At 42.1% G+C, this 19207-nt stretch overlaps 1 protein-coding gene across 13 annotated transcripts in view; it reads left to right on the top strand.

Annotated features, from left to right (window-relative positions):
- The window catches only part of TMCC1 (transmembrane and coiled-coil domain family 1), a 221290-nt gene extending 203542 nt beyond the window's left edge, over positions 1 to 17748 (top strand). For 6 of the 13 annotated variants that reach the window (XM_089919767.1, XM_089919768.1, XM_089919766.1 and 3 more), the window contains 2 exons: positions 11202 to 11337; positions 13744 to 17748. In XM_089919767.1, the coding sequence (XP_089775893.1) occupies positions 11202 to 11337; positions 13744 to 14058 (451 nt within the window). In that variant the 3' untranslated portion in view covers positions 14059 to 17748. Of the gene's footprint in view, positions 1 to 3863; positions 8716 to 11201; positions 11338 to 13050; positions 13202 to 13743 lie in introns of those variants that run through there. The other 7 variants (XM_089919773.1, XM_089919771.1, XM_022562786.3 and 4 more) reach the window with 4 other exon arrangements.
- Positions 17749 to 19207: the final 1459 nt, after the last annotated feature.

Here is a 19207-nt window from a genome sequence, read left to right as displayed (position 1 = left end):
TGGAGGATTAGTCTGTTCCCAAAGTGGGTATCCTGTATTGAGCTACAGTAGGAAAAAGTTCACCTGTGGCAAAATGCATTGAAAATAGGAGAGAACTAGGAAAACAATTCATCAACAGTTTTACAGGTTCCTTTTGTAGTTTTCCCCTTAGGGAATCTGGCCCGGAATTTTACTCAGCTACTGCCTGTATAGAGAGCAGTGCCATGCTAGGCAGGCTGAAAACACTCCTGGTGTTGATGAACAGTAATGCCATTTGAAAGCTTCTATTTTAAGGGGATTAGTGTTCTTTGGAAATCGGCTTCTGAGACTGTTTGTATTAAGCCCAGGGATATTTTAAATTGCACTGAGTCACAAGAGCAAAAATACAGAAGGAGGCAGTCACCATGAGCAGTCATCACATGCAGTAGAACAGTCAGTAACTAGGCTCACCCAGTTAGGCACAGGCCATTGGAGTTCTAACTAAAGAAATTGTTGTTTAAGTATGAACTTTTACTATCACTGGGCATAAGACAGAGACATGGTCAGATATAGCTATGTTAGCCCCGTATTCCGTGTGTTAGACCTGTTTGTCAACTGTAAGTTGATCTGAGACTCTCCAGAGGATATGTAGACTAAGTTTGGCCATACGTTTGAAATGGAAACTGAAAATATTGGATCAAATTAGTTCTTCATTTATAAGAGGAAAAAAAGCCCAGCTGAGAGGTGCTCATAATAGATGCTTCATAAGAAGGGTAAGACCTTCCATCGAAGAGATCTTTCATACAGATCCCAGTTTAGCCACTGAAGAGGTAATGGAGGGAGAATGGGAGGGAGGAAGGAGGAACAGGGGAAGAGAAGGAGAGCAAATAAATTAATTACTTCATTAATTAATTAAGGTTGGACAAGCCTGAATTTTCCTGCCGGTTCTGATACTAATTAGCAGTGTGACCTTATGTAACTCACCCGAGTCTCAGTTTCCGCTGTAAAAACAGGGTAATGGTATCTATTGTACAGGGTTGTTGAGATTATTAAATGAGATAATGTTTGTGGAAGCACCTGATATGGTCTGAGAAGTGGCAGGATATTAGAAAGCTGTCATTACCAAGTCTGCAAATTGCCCAGAAAGCCCCTATAGCCTTTATTTATTCCCTATATGCTTTAGGCATCTGCTGCTTTTTGACTTTAAGATAATGCCCTGCCTCTCCTGAAAGTTTGGGGGACTGATTGTTAATTGGGGACTGATTCTGTGCTTTTTCCTTTTCAACTGAAGGCTAGCTAGTTCAGTGTTTCCTAGACTCTTTTTGGGCTTCAACACAAATATGGTAACAAAAGGTAAGGAGGGAAAATTCACTTTCTTTCCCCAGTTCAGCCAGGAGTGTATTCAAGCCCCCATTTCATGTCATAATCTCCTGCCCCAGCTATGTCTGTCCATTCTGGTCAAACACTGGCAGAAACTACCTCAGGTCTCCGGTATGCACTTGGGAAATAATAATACAGTAGACTGCTTTCATAGTTGCCTGTTGGTGTCAGTCAGCCCTGGGACCTAGTTCTTCCTGTTTCTCTCAATACCTGTTGTACAGGATTCTTCAGCCATCCTGTCCTAGTGACCTATTGCCCAACTAGGGAAGCACCACTGGCTCTCAGAGGTGGCTGCATACTTTTGAGCCACACCCAAACAGAGGTGCATTAAGTGAAGCATTCCCAACCTGTGCACTCACCAAAATTTCTCATTTGTCAGGAATTTGACCCAAAAGAGCCCTGGCTTATCTTTGATCTAGGAAGATGACTACTGTGTTGACTAATCCAGTGGATGAAATTGGATCAATTTCTAAGACCATTTGGAATTTTCACCTTCCAAGACCCATATTCACTTATGAATTGTAAACCTACAACAAAATCTGGATGTGTTTTAATACTTTGTAGATAGAGCAGGTTTTGCTTCTGGGGGAAGAATTTCACCTGCCCAAATATAATATAACCTCCTTTTTTAAAAAAGATCTCACAGTGTTCAAGCTTTCTGTTTACTAATAGTTAAGCTCAAATCATATTGAGCTGTCTATGTCCCCTTTGAGTTGTAATGATTGAGGAAGGACCTTTAAGTAAAAAGTCTCAAAATGAGAATATTAATCTCATGCTACTTTTTGTTCCAGATGGAATGACATGAAAAGCATGTGCCAGTCAAAATCATATACTAGTAGGATCAAGAACACCCCCCCTTCATGTCCAGAGAGTTTTAATTAGTGTCTTATGAAGGGGTTAAAATCCCTTACAGGGAGTTCTTGATTTTAAAAAATCACATATGAAAGGCTGTTACGCAATTTACTTTCCCTTTTTTCCCTTTGCTGGTTTGGTGTTAATATTTAACGAGAGAATGGAGGTGTTCTTTCTATGAATTCCCTAGGTATCTGGCTTCTCCATTTTAGAATTTAGACAGGAAGTAAACACTAGAAAGTAAAGTGAGCAAAGGAGTTTAGAATATTAAAAACGGGAGGAGTAGGAAGTTGGTGGGAAGTATTTTCTTCCTTTTGTTATTCAGATTTTGCGTTTGACTAATGGGGGGGATGTTAAAAGACAACAATAAAACAAATCTAAAAAACAGGTAGCGTTGGGCTTCCCTGGTGGCGCAGTGGTTGAGAGTCCGCCTGCCGATGCAGGGGACACAGGTTCGTGCCCCGGTCCGGGAGGATCCCACGTGCCGCAGAGCGGCTGGGTCCGTGGGCCGTGGCCGCTGAGCCTGCGCGTCCGGAGCCTGTGCTGCGCAACGGGAGAGGCCACAACAGTGAGAGGCCCGTGTACCGCAAAAAACAGGTAGCGTGAACCAAGCAGTTCAGACCCTCCCTGCACCTCACTAACAGGGGAAGGTTGCAGCATTTTTCCCAGTCTCCCAGTTCTTAATTATAATTTGAAGTATGTCCCAGAGAGGAAGGAGGTGAGGATTAATGGAGAAATGTCTTCATGAACTTGAGTTCCTCCAAGGCAGACACCGGGTAGCTGTCGTTGTTATTGTTATTTTTGGTGCTGATGTTTTGATGCTTACAGTGATTAAGTAGGTTAGATTGAACCCCAAATTCATCCACCACACACACTCCTCCACCCCAAATAACACCACATCATTTTCACTGGGCTCTTTGTGTTAGCCTGTTTGCAGACCGTAATTTCACACGTGGATTACATAAGCCACTCAGGCTGATAACACTGAAAAAATGCTTGATTGGAAATTGCTAAGCATGGTCAGGTTTGTGCTTTCAGTTTGCAGGTCGTGAGGTTGTGAAAAGAGCTGAGGAACAAACTTCCGTGACCCAGGTGAAAAAATTAGGGAAAGTGTTTTAATAATGACAAGCCAGTACAGTTTTTTCAGGGTACTGAGGCAACCCAGAAGACTGCATTGCAGGACACCAGGGGCATCTTGCCAACCTCTTTGTTCATCATGTTTTGCAAAAGCCTCAAATTTTATGGCTTTCTCAGTCTCCTTCCTGATGTTTCCTGCAGATTGGAGGTGCTTACTATGGTAACGCAAGCACAACTGTTTGTGTGAGTGTAATAGGGTTACAGCTACACAATAACAGCTTCAACTTTTCTGTTCTTTCAGAAAGCCATCATTCTCCAGGTAATTCTTATGACTTGAAGAGGGAAGTAAATGCTGGTAGTCATTAGTGGATGAATTAATGGGGCTGTTTCATCTGGACCCGTTGTGGGTTTTGCTTCACCCCTGAGTTCTGCAGCTTTGTGTCACCTCAGCAAGTCTCCTAACTTGTTTGTGTTTCATCTGTGGGAAAATGGAGCTCATTTTACTTACCGAAATGCTACTTTGCTATTTAACTATTTGCTAATAAAGTGCTATCTTTGGGAGCGATAATTACCCCATTGGAGTTTTTCCCATTTAGGAAGACTCAGCTTGAGGAGATCTTGCTGTTAATTCCCACGTAACTGTGAGTAAATTGTTCAACTTCTGAAAGACTTCATTTTCTACAAGGGTATGGTAATCCATGGTAAGGATTAGCACTTTCTACTCAACTCTTTCTGAAGATTTGCAAAGATCAGCTAAAATTTATTTAAGAGACTTTCCCTCACACACATGCAAAACACATGCCATGAAAGGAAGGTAGATAGGAGGTTTTTTATCAATTTAAAGGACAGCTTGGAACAGGCCAGTGAATGGAACTAGTTGAATTATCTGGCAGACTTGAGCCAGATAATGGCAGGAGCCATTTGTATGCTTGTGCTGGCCCTGCTGGTGAGGAAGTAAGAAGAGGCTTGTGCCCAGAGTTGAGAAGGACAGAATGTGTGCCCAGTAAACCCATTTGTGTGATGTCATAGAAAAAACAACATGAATATACTGGAAACAATGAAAATTCCAGAATATATGAAATTGAGAGTGTGGAGATAGATGAAGAAATGAAGGATTAGAGGAAAAAATCAGAAGCAGGAAGCCGTGAACAGTGGAGCCATGTAGTAGTACTTGGGATCACATGGCAGTCGACAAGCGGTGCCTTTGAACCACCTCACCTAGGGGTTGTAGCCTTTTTTGCCAGGCATCTACCTCCTATGTAATCCACACAGTTGCCCTTTGGAGTAGATAGATTTCTTCTTAACAGATGAACAGGGTCACTCACACCAGTGTGTCGCAGAGCCAGGATTTGAGTCCAAAACCTGGATGAGCTGATACATCGGCTGGTACAAACTGCCTAACACAGCATAAAAACATCCCTAAGTCAAAAGAAGGTGCAAAGCAGAAGCAGTGAAGGTGGAGAGCCTTTAGATATAATGTGGAGTGAACAAAATTCGGTCCTAAAATGGTTTCCAGGATCTGTGACATGTTAATGACCATTATATGACAAACATTGGTTTATAAGCTTCAAGAGTTAGAAACAAGTGCTGAGGACTTTTGCAAGTACTCCATTATTTATGTATAGTATTACATACTCATGCATAGCGTTAAATAATTATAGAATTTCTCCTTTCACAAATGGGTTAAAAAATCTGAGGGGCAGCCTCAGGTGTTATTTAATAAATCATCTTAGCTGTTCATAGGTGTAAGTATCCAAAACGTGTTTTGTCACAACCCAAGGGCATGAAACAGCCCAAAAAGGAACCTGAAAGAGATACATGCAGGAGGGAACTCCATAAAATACTCTCAAACAAAAGCTGCAAATGTCACAAGGAAATCTAGTTGATGAAAGAAACCCGCTGTGAAACAGGAGACGAAATAAATGAGACATTATACTGCCAGAGAACAACAGAATGATACCTTCCAAGTGCTAGGGAAGAATAACTACATGTAGGCTGCTCTGTCCACCTGATTCGTTATTCAAGGAAGAGGATAAAATCAAGACACTTTCAGACTCATGTAGATAAAAATTACCTCTTATAAAACCTTGCTGAAAGAAATACTACAGGATATATTTCAAGAAGAAAAAACGTGAACTCACACCATTGGTGAAAGAAATCAATAAAGCGTGTTGGTAAATCTAATTAAGTGGGGACTTAAAATTATATGTATTGAAAATTCTTAATGTCTACATCAATTTGGATCTAAAATTCTGGAAGAGAATGTAGGATTCAAGGGTTGCATTTCAAAGGAATGTTAAAGTGTTAAAAGTTTGGGAGAAAAAACATTTCTTATACCCTAATCTGCCTGTCACTTGCCACCTGGCAAGTTTCTGTTCACTTTATTCCTGTCCCCTTAAATTGATGGGTGCTCACAAGAGCATGAGGATAAATAAAACACAAATGCAAATGCGATTTTGCTTTTCAGTTAGAGGTTTATGTATGAAATTCCTGAGCCCTAGGCAAAAATTACAAAATAGGCTGACTTATTCTTTCTTCTTCTCACCTGACCTTTTATGATATACAACAAAATGTATATCACCCTAGCAAGGACAGTTACCAGGCTTAGGGGCTGAGATACTCTCTAGCAGCAAACTCTAAGCTCTGAGTGGCCTTGCCCTTAACTCCTGCCTTTTGTGTCTTCACCCAGGATGAAGACAAGTGGAATAGAAGACACGCTTATCTTTACAAATAACATAAGGCAAGAGAGATGAGTTGAAAGAATCCAGTCAGCAGCCTGAGTTCAAAAATGATACTGACAGGGCTTCCCTGGTGGCGCAGTGGTTGAGAGTCCGCCTGCCGATGCAGGGGACGTGGGTTCGTGCCCTGGTCTGGGAGGATCCCACGTGCCGCGGAGCGGTTGGGCCCGTGAGCCATGGCCGCTGAGCCTGCGCGACCGGAGCCTGTGCTCCGCAACAGGAGAGGCCACAACAGTGAGAGGCCCGCGTACCGCAAAAAAAAAAAAATGATACTGACAGATGCGTGTGCGGTCAGGACTTTAGGGATTAGTTGTGTGGAAATCCATAGGGAACTATCTCCTATTGCTGAATGCAGGTATCACAGGTAATGTAGATGAGAGAGGGGGCTTGAGGTGAGAGTTATGAGTCGCTAGGTTTTAGTTCAGTTTTAGATGGATAGCTGTATCTATCTAGCAGTGAAAACAACTGCCTTAGGAAAAACCATACCCTGCCACTAGAGGTGTTCACAGAGAGATTGCTTGTCAGGGATGTTGTAGAAATAGTTCCTTGATGGAAAGAGATTTAAGTAGGCTTTTCCTCATCCCTAGAATTTAAGATTCTTTATAGTCAGTGAACTTATTTTTATCTTCCAAACGATACTTTAACTGTTTGTGGTGTATTTCACTTTGTAACCTACTGATTTTAACAACTCTAAAGGGGACGGGGGAGGTATGTGAAATAGTGATCATCTTAGAGACATGTAAAACAGGGTGTGAGATATTGGATTTATTTTGTAGTTAGCACAGTGATGTGGACTGCCGGTGAGCCTAAGATGAGACTAAGGCCATGAGTCAGTCACCACAGGAAATATTTGGTTAGTTAAAAAGGTTTTCAAATTGCCCATGAATTCCTTTCAGGGAGCACGTACTCACGCGATGCCTTCTTCATTATGCAGTAGAAACATTTTCGAAAGGGCCAGTGTGTTCTTAGTAGACTGTGAAGATGGACAGGAGAGAGACATTTTTTAACACCTCCTGTGTACTCAAATGCATATACAAGGTAGAGATTATTACTCTCAGTTTATAGATGAAGGAACTTGCTATGCAACTTTGAGAGGTAGAACCAGGAATCAAACCCAAGTGCTTCTGGCTATAACACCTATAATCATTTTTTCCCAATGTTTATTATAAAATTTTCAAACACACTGCAGACTTGAAAAAAATTGTACAGTGAACATCCATACACCCACCTCTTAGATTCTACATTTTACAATACTGTCTTATTGTATATCTTTCCATCTGTCCATCCTTTATCTGTTGTATTTTTTTGATGCATTTCAAAGTAAACTACAGGCATCCATAATTTTTCTTAACAGCTTTATTGAGATACGCAAATCAATTGTTTTAGTATATTCATAGATATATGCAACCATCACCATAATCTATTTAGGACATTTTCATCAGTCTCCAATCTTCTCAGTCCTGCCCCAGCCCCTGGCAACCATTAATCTTTCTGTCTCTATAGATTTGCCTATTTTGAATATTTCATATACATGGAATCATACATTTTTCAGGTCTTTCTTACTGGCATGCTTCACTTAACATAGTATTTTCAAGGCTCATCCATATTGTAGCATGTGTCATTACTTCGTTTCTTTTTCTTTCCAAATGATACTGCATTGTATGAATAGACCACACTTTATGTATCCACTCGCCAGTTGATAGTTGTTTCCACTTTGGGGCCATTATAAATAATGCTCCTATGAACATTTGTGTACAAATTTTGAGTGGAAATAAGTCTTCATTTCTCTTTGGTGTATACCTGGAGTGGGATTTCTGAAGCATATCGTAACTCTATGTTTAGCTCTTTGAGGAGCTGCCAAATTTGTTTTCCAGAACAGTTGCACCAGCAGTATACCAGGGCTCGAAATCTCCACGTCCTCACCGACACTTGTTATTATCTTCTTTTTTATTCTAGGTCCATAATCTTTTTTTTACACTCCTCCTCCCATTGACTCCACCTTGACATAAAGCTTCAAACCATCACATCAGTGTAGTACTGTCCAGGCCCCTTTGTGGCTATGTGATTTGGATCAGCTTTAGACCTGACTCACATTTCTTACTTATGAAGGGAATTAGTTTATCTGGGCTTCTTGAATTGTTTCAAAGTGGCATCATAGCACAGAGGTTAAGAACTTTGGGTTTAAAGTCAAACCAACCTGGATTCAAATCTTTGCTCCCCTGCTTAATTTCTGTGTGCCCTTGGGCAAGTCTCTTTACCTCTCTGAGCTACAGCCTCCTCATCTGTAAAGTGAAGATAATACCTACTCCCTTCTTGGGGTTGTGGAAGTTAATTTACATAGGAGGCACTGAATAAATGGTAGCTGCTGCTATTACTTTTTAATTTGTTCTAATGGTATTTGTGAGCCATGTTTAATATCAAATAAGATTCTCCAACATTCCTGAAAGGCCTGAAAGACTATACAATTTGTGGGCTAAGGGGTTGAGGTGGCAGCCTATGGAACACATGCCAAAGATGTCATCTGGGTCTGCTTTCATCAGCATGCAGGCTGGTTGCCACTACCACCAGGCTCCCGTCCCTGCCACCCCACATCAATCCTTAGCTTAGGACAGTTCTTTGCTGCCAGGCCCAGCCCTTCCCTTAAATCCCAAGGGACTGACACAATGGAACACCACTTTTAAAAAGTGTCTAGCCCCTCTGTGGTGAGGAGGAGAAAGAATAACGAAATCATCGAACACTGAAAACACCACAAACGATGAGCTTAATAGGACAATCATAAAAAGACAATATATTAACATAATCTTGTGGCATTTGTTGAACTTAAAATTTGGTGGAAAATCAACTCCAGAGGTGGCATCTGTTTCTGAGCATGCCCAGGGTCACAGATAAAGTGAAAAGGCAGAGTCACAGAGAATCCGCCCTAGTTACGGACAAAAAGTGGAAACCTTTCTGATCAATTGTTCAGTCACTTTAGTGACAGTTTCAATGGGAAAGAAAGCAGCACAAAGATTCTTATCAAGGACACAGGAGAACTAAATAGGATTCAGTAACATAGTAAAAAGGGTCAGCTGCACCTTTTTTTTAAATCCTTGTTTCATAGAGAAGGAATGGAGTTTAGGATATAAATGAATGTAATTATTCATTATACAATTATTAGAAGGGAGAATGTTGGTGATGCCACCACCTTGAACAGAGAACTTGCATGTATTCCTTAAAAGTTTGTGTACTATACATGTGGTTAAAAACAAGAGGAAAAGGGAGGGTAGTTTTAAATGTTTGAGTTTGTTCTGACATTTTAATTTTTTTAATACGAAGCCTGCTGAGACTCCCATGCTAGTGTTAGGTGTGTGCTTGCCTGGGCAGCACTCAGCGGTAGCATCTGCGGGGCATTGGTTCCGGGACACACATTCGCCCTACTCCACCCCCACGGATACCAAAATCTACAGATGCTCAAGTCCCTCATATAACCTATGCACATCCTCCCACATACTTTAAATCACCTCTAGAGTACATATAATACCTAATACAATGGAAACGGTATGTAAATATTTGCTGGCGCACAGCAAACTCAAGTTTTGCATTTTGGAACTTGGTGGAATTTTTTTTTTCTAAATATTTTCATTCCGAGGTTGGTGGAACCTGCAGGATGTGGAACCCCAACTGTATATATTCTCCTGTTTGGATGAGCCCTCTGTCTGACTGAGACGCTTCCATTCTAGTAGCCCTAAGCTAGACCTGTTTTTATTCTTTCCTTTCTAGGCTTCTTAGTGTGTAGTCGTCAACCTTTCTCCTACCTACTTAGCTCCTTTTTTGGTTCCTTGAACTCCACCCACAACCTGCCCCAAGCTTCACCACTAGCAGACAACCCAGTTTCTTAAAACACCGTGTTCATCATGTCACCACACCGCACTCCACCCCCACCCAGCAGTGTGCTTTGGGCCCTTGTACTGTCTATTCCAGAATCCCCACTCCCCTACCTACCTTTTACGGGCAGATTTCCTTTTTTTTCTCCAGCTTAGGTCTACTGTTCCAGTTAGCCTATACATTTCCACCTCCTGTCCTTTACCTGTGTTCTTTTTCCACCCGGAATCTCTGATCTCGTCCTTTAAAACTGTTCCAATCCTACTGGTCCTTAGATGCCCTGCCCAGGTCCCATCTTTATGTAGAATAAACCTTTTCATATGTAGTACTAAATGCTAGAGGTGCAAGATGAACAAAATGATCCTTCCTCCTGAGTAACCTTATCTCCCTGCATTCTCAGTTTTTTACTCACCTGCAGCCACACTGTCCCTACTTCCTGTCCCTAAAACCTGCCAAGCTAATTCCCATCTTGAGACCTTTATACTTGCAATTCCTTCTGCTTTAAGATACTCTTCCCCTCACAGCTTCACGGGGCTTATTCATGTCATCACTCAGGTTTCAGCTCTCATTGTTTAGAGCATTGAATGGGGGAGAGGCCTTCCCTGACCATTCCAGCTTCGTCAGCCGCTGGGCACTCTGCCATATGCCCATACTGATCTTTCCTGGTTTACTTATCCATGCCTGCGGTCATCTTGGTTTTCTTGCCTTCCACCCCGACTGCAGAACGTAAACTGAGGGCAGGCGTTCTGTCTTGCTTATTACCACAGTGTCCGCAGCACTTTGAACATACCGGGCACGCAGAAGGCTCTCAGTAAATATCTGTTGACACTGTCACAGACACTGTGCTTGGCTCTAGTGATGATGGGCTCTGAATAATGAACATACAGGTGAGTGACCTGCCGGGTGTTGGAATAAGCTACTGGTGATTGCCAGAAGGTCAGTTTCCATTTATGTGCTGTTTATCTTCTGATAAGACCTGCTTAATGTTGCTGTAGTTTTTGCCTCTCCCATGTACTGCTCAGAGCAGAATAAGAACTGCCTCGTTTATAACGGGTGTGCTTAAAGCTAATCAGGGCTGCTGGCCTCACTACAAATACCGTGTGTTGAGAGATGTGGAAGAGCCATGTTGCTGCTATGATATGGCCTTGTGACAAGCTGTCCATTCCAGGCACTAAGAGCTGTACCCACTAGCATGCCCTGTTACCTTAGGCCACTCACTTAATTTCTTTGTGCTTTTATTTTCTTCCTTTGCAGAATGGATTTTGGGGATTGGATGTGAATAATACCAAGAAAAATACAGAATGCATAAAAAATTTAACTTTTCCCCCTTCTTAGATGTGAACGATTAGAAGAACAACTAAATGACCTAACAGAGCTCCACCAGAATGAAATCTTGAACTTGAAGCAGGAATTGGCCAGCATGGAAGAGAAAATTGCATATCAGTCCTATGAACGGGCTCGGGACATTCAGGTTAGCATGAAGGATCAGGTGTAAAAGCAAAAGGCTGACAGAAAGTAGAATGTTGGTTTCCAGGGGCTAAGGCATTAGGGGGATGGGGGGTGGGTTATTGTTTAATGGGTCCAGAGTTTCAATTTTATAACATGAAAGAGCTATGGAGATAAATGGCGGTGATGGTTGCACAACATTATAAATGTTTAATACCACTGAACTGTACACTTAAAAATAGTTAAGATGGTAAATTTTATGTTATACGTATTTTACCACAATAAAAAAAGAAAAAAAGGAATGAAGTACTGATACATGCTACAATATGGATCCACCTTGAAACATTATGCTCAGTGAAAGAAGCCAGTCACAAAAGGCCACATAGTGTATGACTCCATTTATAAGAAATGTCTAGAATAAGCAGATCTGTGGAGAGAGAAAGTAGGTTAGTGGTTGCCAGAAACTAAGGGAAGGGGGGAAGGGAGTGATAGGTAAAAGGTAGGGGTTTATTTTGGGGATGATGAAAATGTTCTGGAATTTAATAGTAGTGATGGTTGCATAACGTTGTGAATTTACTAAATGCTTCTGAATTAAACACTTTAAGATGATTAAAGTGGTAAATTTTATGTGTATTTTACCACAATAAAAAAAATGTTTAGGGGAAAAAAGGATGGAGAGGGTAGAATATTGAGAAGCTTATACCAACTGTAATACACCTGCTCTTCAGATGAGGTGCATTTCTCAAAAGTCTGTGCCATTTGGAGGTGGTATGCTTGCTTGCGTTCTTAGGAAATGCTTCTTAGGATCACAGTTGTCTCAGTACATGGAAAAGCACATGTGTTACGTCTGTTCGTTGCTGCTTCAGGAGCTGCTGTGACACGTCTCAGGGCCATCTTACCTATCTTCTTCTATGGTAAAGGGGGCTTTTGTGCTAGCTGCCAAATCCAAACCTTTTACAGGTGCATTGCCAGGCAGTTTACAAGAATAACACATGAGGCGATAATGTTTAAGGCTAATACTCCTCTAGTTTAATCTCTGGGAAAATACGATATTTAACTTTTACTCATCCCATTTGGGAGATATTTCTAAGAAAACAGTTGGTGGTTTCATATGAAAGCATCTTGAAATAAACTAGTCTTAGAGAAGGGAACTGGTCCGGGAAACTTTTATTACAAAGAATCAAGGGAATGTCTAGATCATTTGCCCAGATGCCATCTTCTCCATGCCCCGGAATTCTGCTTACGTTTTAGTTTTTTTCCCCAAGGTCATTCTGGGCTGGAATGTATCTGTTGTATGTCCATTCTCTAGCTTAGCTTCAGTCTGAAGTTGCCTAGCCTTCACCTCAAATCCCAGGAAACCAGGGCCCACTGAAACCAAGATCAGAAAATCCCAGGGCTCCCACCACTGCTGAGCTTTGGAGGGTATCTGACCATTGCTAAGGAAATAGGTTCTGTCCTCTGAGTGTTATGGTAAATTTTATATAAACTCATGGGTCAAGATTATGGCCTTGAGAGGAGCAGATCACCTGAAATGTTTGGTCAAGTGTTTGGGCATAGTGTCTGTCCTCTTCACAGAGATCAACTCTTCTTAAGAAGACAGAGCAGGGAGCCCTTTCCCCTGATGTCAGGGAGTTATTTAACTTGAAAAACACCAGGTAGTGTGTACAGGGATGTCCAAAGAATGTTCACCTCTCCATTGTTATAGTGGGAAAGTTGGAAATAACCTATGTCTCTCCAGTAGGGAACTGGCTGAATAAACTGTGACATATCCAAGCTATAAATGCTAGGTAGCCGTTAAAAAGAACTAGGTGGGCCTCTACGCGTTGACACGGAGAGATCTCCAGGACCCGCTGTCAAGTGAAAAAAGCAAGCTGTGGATCAGTCCTAGGGTATGATACTATTTTCATTAAGGCAGACAATTTTTAAATAATTCCACGCGTATCCCTAGGGACATATGTGTATAGACTTAAACACGGGTGAAAGGATGAACACACACCAAACTGACAGAGTTATGTCAAGGGCAGGGACTGGAACTGAGGAAAATACCAAGAGAGACTGCCTTTGTGTCCTATTTGAAATGTTTTTATGTTGAACAATTGTGTGTGTCCTGTGCAACTTAATAATTTTTAAATGGAAGAAAAGAGAAACAAAATCATATATTTGAGATCTTGTTATTAAAATATTCAAGACCAAATCTAATTGTGGCAACTGCTTCCTGTGAGCTGTCCCACAGGAATGCAATGGAAGGCAGTTTAGGTGTATAATAGTTACTTGAATTGTGAGTTATGCATTTGGCCTCTCACATTCAAGACTCTAGCATATTTTAAATCATTGGCGTGGCTCAAGATGCATCTGGCTTGCCCAAGGGGCATGTCAGCTATTCAGAGTGCTTGTGAGCAGAAAGCTTAACTCTTCCCTGTCTGGCCCACAGGAGGCCCTGGAGGCGTGCCAGACCCGCATCTCCAAGATGGAGTTGCAGCAGCAGCAGCAGCAGGTGGTACAGCTGGAAGGGCTGGAGAATGCCACTGCCCGGAACCTTCTGGGCAAACTCATCAACATCCTCCTGGCGGTCATGGCAGTCCTTCTGGTCTTTGTCTCCACGGTAGCCAACTGCGTGGTTCCCCTCATGAAGACTCGCAACAGGACGTTCAGCACTTTATTCCTTGTGGTTTTCATTGCCTTTCTCTGGAAGCACTGGGATGCCCTCTTCAGCTACGTGGAACGGTTCTTTTCCTCCTCCAGATGATGCTGGCACAAGAAGGCAGTGCTCCCCTACCCTCTGGCGAGTGCATGCGGCGAAGAATTAGACAGCAACTTACCTACTCTGAAGTTTTCTACAACAACAAAAGAGTTGAGTGAATCTGTTTACATTTAGAATAATGTTTTTTTCTTCAAAAGACGCAATTGCAATAGTATTTTTTAGATTTTATCCAAGAAGATTTTTGGGCAAAAATCTTGGATCATTTTTATGTAGCATGATTTTCCTTGGGATGCAGATCTTAAACAGTCCTTTAACATGAACCAACAATCTGGAGCACACTGAAGGGCATTCTAAATTGTGGCTTGAAGGACTGCACTAAAATCCACTAAAAAGATGCGAAAACCTGATTAGGGAAACCAGTTAAACCTAACACCCTGCCTTGTCTGGGCTCACCACCTCTCCCCCTCCCAGACTAACTTTACTGTGAAGTCCTACCACATTCCATGTCTGAATTTCTGGATTCAGGGTGGATTTTCCTTGTCCGTGGAAGAACACATGGATCTCCCTGGCTTTCTCACCCAAGTTGGCCACTCATGGTAACCCTGGAAGTATGATCACTTTTGAACCTGGTCCCTTAACCTTTGCTAGGATACACAAGTGAGAGCATCATGCCCCAAAGGATCACTGCACAGTCCTACTACAGTATTTTGAAGTAGCCCTCTAAATACTTAACTTTAAGCAAATCCCGTGGCCGCACTTTTAAGGTTTTTTTAAATATGTGTATAGTCACCAATTTAAAAAACAAAAAATCTGAACAGCATACTTGAAGAATGTAATACTCAAACTCTCAGTGCTTCCTTATGGTTTCTAATAGGATTTTTTATTATTGTTATTATTATTATTGGGTTTTTTTGGAAAGGGTTGGGAGGGTCTTTTATTTTTTCCTTTGAAATAAAGAAGTGATGTTTTTAAATGAAGAAATGTGTGGATATTTAAGTGTGCTGCTCCCTCTTGTCTTGAAACAATTTGAGTAGAGGAACACTTGCTGTAAATGCCACCCTCTGACACCCTTGTTTTGAGACCCAGCTTAAACTCCATCCTCTGGCTGCTGCTACTGCTTTTTGGTGTCCTGCCACCCCACACCACCACTTTATGGGCTTGGCTTGGTTGGAGAGGAAAGGGGTGCGCAGGGAGAGGGGGAGGCTGTTTCCACAAGCCAGCATGATAGGGTAGAGATTTTTTTTGCCCCAACAATATGTTTACCCAGTGACTTTGGGCTGGGATTATCTGTAGGAAAAATTGAGACTGTACTATGAGAGTCATAAGTAATTCCTTGTGTTTTCTTAGTTCATTTTTTAACACCCCCTAATTACTGAAACCAAAGTGATGTGGAATCTTCTGTCTGCATTTTGGCCCCAGCATCTTTAATTTCAAAGCTTTATTCTGTCTGCCCAAGAGAATCAACTGAAGGTGATTTCTCCCTAAAGAGCAGAAAAGCAAATGTCAGGTTAGAAGGACTCACGTTTGGGGTATAAAATGTTGTCAGCGTCCTCTTCATCTAAACTGACTTGTTAACATAACTATGCTCAGTGGACCTTTATAGACAGTTTAGAAAAATGGACTGAGCCTTCTTCGCCATCCTATAACCAGTTCTACCATCCTGGCGGAACTTGAGCTTTTAGAGCCTATCTAGAAAGCTTGGCCAACCTTTTCGTATTCATAGTATTGAATCACAAATGCTGTTGCCTCTTGGCCTCTGTTCTGTGCAACCAGGTGATGAGCAAGGGGCACATACTTTGCCCTGAAAAGAGTAGCAAAGCATGCCCTGCCCATCTCCCCTATACCAGGAAATTCTTCTGGAACTGGGTTAACACTGCCTGTCTGTCTGAGAGGATGGCTTACATGACAGCTCCAGCCTCCTGTGGCTTGGCAGGCTGGCCTTCTCAGAAGCAGCACGTTGTTTCCATAATCATTTTCATATTTTAACTCAGGTACCCCAATCTTCACTCCATCCCCCAATGATTGTAGTACACCTGTTAGCTCTGTTGACCTCTCAAAATCAGTGCCCAGAGCAGGCACCACAGGGGTGATTTTTCTTTTAAAAAATAATTGGAACCAATTTATGTTCAGGCCAAAAACAAATTGTTCTCAAGCCTATGTATTTACAATGTTAACTTTGCCTAAAGGTATTGCAGTGACTTTAGGCAGAAGTGCCAAAGGACACCATGACCTTGTCGAACTAGCACAGTTTTTCCTAATTTTGTGCTTTAGTGAGGGAAAGACAGTCCCACAAAGTTACTGGAAAGATGCTCTAGCCACAATCCTCCAGTTTTTCTAAGACAGAACTTCTGAGTCCCGTGAACTGTGTAGAGACTACGAAGTATTGTGGGCACTGGAAGTCACTGGCTAGATGGATTGAAATTGTTCCCATTTGCCTCGGGACAGTTTCTGTCAAAGGAAGGTTTTCACCTCTGGAAAGCCCCCTGAGCTCCCAGCCAAACAGGCCCGCGCTGACTGTCCATCCTCCATTCTCAAAATGTCCTCGGAAGGACCTCCAGGCTAGGTCAGGCACGGTAATGGCTTTCTAGATCTCTTGTCCCTTGATTATTCACCAGGCCCAACAGTTGTCTGCATTTAATGCTGTTTGTAACCGTGCATCTATTTTCTTGCCTTCCTTCCACTTTGTGCTGCCTATACCTGTTGCCTTTGAGCTTCTTTGCATTGTGGCTGTTCCTGGGTTCTCTTATCTATTCAAAGCTCTTCTATAACCTCGCTCTAATGGTTTAACAGTTCTGTGGATGGAAACTTATCACTCTAATGCTTCTTCTCTTTTAAAGACTACAAGCATTCCATTTGAAATGAAGCATTCCTGGATTACTGGTTAGTGCTGGTGTGTGAGGCTGACTATGGTAGCCTGGGTGACTCTGTTCAGGTTGTAGAGTGACTAACGTTTACCTTTTTTTATGATAGTTGAACAGCACTTCTGTCTGCTCCAATTTCAGTTCTTTGGAAAGATATTCAGTGCATCCTAGCAAGGAAGGCTTTCTATTCCACTGGCTCCTTAAGAAGCAAAAGTAGGTTAAATTTTACACTTGCCTGACTGGGTGGGGTTTTCTCTCTCCCCTGTACCCCCTCCACCCAATTGAGGTAAAAATCTGATACGAAGAAAAACTCAGATCAAGCCTTCCTTGCTAGCCATGTCGTAACAATGAGCATAATTTTCATGTGGTCTTTGCTGTATTTGGTTTTGTTTCTGATTTCATATTCCTTTGAGGTACAGTCAGATGAAATGCTGAATTCCAAGTGAGCTCCAGTGAGGAGCTGCCTTTCAACCTCAGAAAATGTGCATCCAAAACAAAACCAAATATTATCAAAAAACTGACACAGGTAAAATTATGGTTCCCACCCCCACGTGAAGCTGGGGATTTTGAACGTGGCTCTAAGAGTTAACATTTCTGTCTGTGTGTCGTGTATGCTGGGTGATGCCCTCAGTAGGATTGACTACTAGACTGTAAGTGTGTTTTATCAAAGTGTGTAAGAATAAAAACTCACTTGCACGAATTGAAAAGTACAGAAATGACACTTGTGAACGTGTGAACATTAACACTGTAGTTGATAGATCTTAAGCTGCTAATTGTTGAGAGAGAATTACATTTTTGTTTTGTCTGGTTGCTGCAGATTCTCAGCAGCACTTTTACTGTACATACAAATTGAAATAAAGACCTCAGCTATTAACGAGGTGGTTGGACTCGGGTTTGTTTTGCTCTTTATTTTTGCATATTCAGTTCCGGTGACAAGTTTGTCAGTCTGAAAACTTTCCACTAGTTTCTGCATTAGAAACTTTGTGAGTATGTGAGTGAGTGTGTGTGTTTGTGTGTGTGTGTGTGTGTGTGTGTGTGTTTAGCCAGTATCTTAAAACTGTAACCGATAGCTGATAGCTGGGTAGCTGTCACCGTCTCCCTGGATTGTATACACTTCACTTCAGACTGGCATTTTGCCACAGTTCCTTCAGGCTGGTCGGTAGGACTGCCTTTTAGTGCTTTGGAGGGAGTTCTTGGGAGGGAGTTCTTGAGAGGCAGTACCCCCCAAATTCAGCATCTGATGCCCACAATGGGTATGATAATCCCTGTCCATTGTTACAAGGCTTTGTTAATAAACCAATGTTATGATGGGAGTGAAAACTTACTTTATAAAACATTTGAGGTTTGAAGTTCTGCATTCATGAAAGGGGTTATCGTCTAGCCTAACTCCAGCTATGGTTTTGGTATAGATGTAGTAGTTTCTTTTACGGCTTTTCTTTGATGATCTCTGGGAGGTCTCTGGAAATCGAGAAGCTCTAATCTTGCCTTTTTGTAATTTTCTTTTTTTTTTTTTGGCCACGCTGCGGCATGCAAGACGAGGGATTGAACCCACGGCCCCTGCAGTGGAAGCGCAGAGTCTCAACCACTGGACCGCCAGGGAAGTCCCTAATCTTGCCTTTGACAGGGTACCAAACAGGGTCCTCATGACTTGGTCCTTCACACCCCCAATCTGAATGTCGAGATGTTTAGGCCACACTTCTGGCTTACTAGTTCTGTGCCTCCTACCCCATCTATAAACTAGAGATATCACACCCATCTTGATCCTACCTTGTGGATGATGTGAAAATAAGAGATGCCGCTTGTGAAAACTTTTAAACTCGCTGTGAGAATGCCCTAAACTTCTTGAAATATGGACCAGGCTGCCATGTACAGATGTGCAGGTTGTAAGCTGGCCAATCCCAAGGGGCCGTAAGAAAACTACACTGTGAACGACACGTCCTAGAGTTTCACAGTGCACAGTGGGCACCCAGAACAGCCCTCACCGCAGCTGATAATTTGAAAGCCTGATTTATTGTCATCCATTAAAGACTTTGGAGAGTGGAAGGCTGGATACATAAATCTGAGAAGCTGTGGTGTAGACAACAGACTGGAGAGGCAGGGGATGGGTGTGTGGCCAACTAGAAAATGTCGGCCTCACCTGAAGTGTGCAACTGTAGTGTTTTAAAACTCCGTGAGCTAAACTAAACTCCTAGCCAACTTGTGACCCCAAATCTAGGTAATGAAGAGTAGCTAACGTTTATTGAGTACTTACTGAATGCTGGGCTTAATGTTTGGTACTTGTAATGCAATTCTCACTTAATTCTCCCCAGGGTCTTACACAGGCCTTGTCATCC

This window comes from Delphinapterus leucas, chromosome 10, assembly GCF_059928025.1.
Source record: "Delphinapterus leucas isolate spDelLeu-1000000601 "Yukka" chromosome 10, BTC_Dleu_Yukka2, whole genome shotgun sequence".
Taxonomy (NCBI): domain Eukaryota; kingdom Metazoa; phylum Chordata; class Mammalia; order Artiodactyla; family Monodontidae; genus Delphinapterus; species Delphinapterus leucas.
This window is presented reverse-complemented; position numbering and strand designations above follow the sequence as displayed.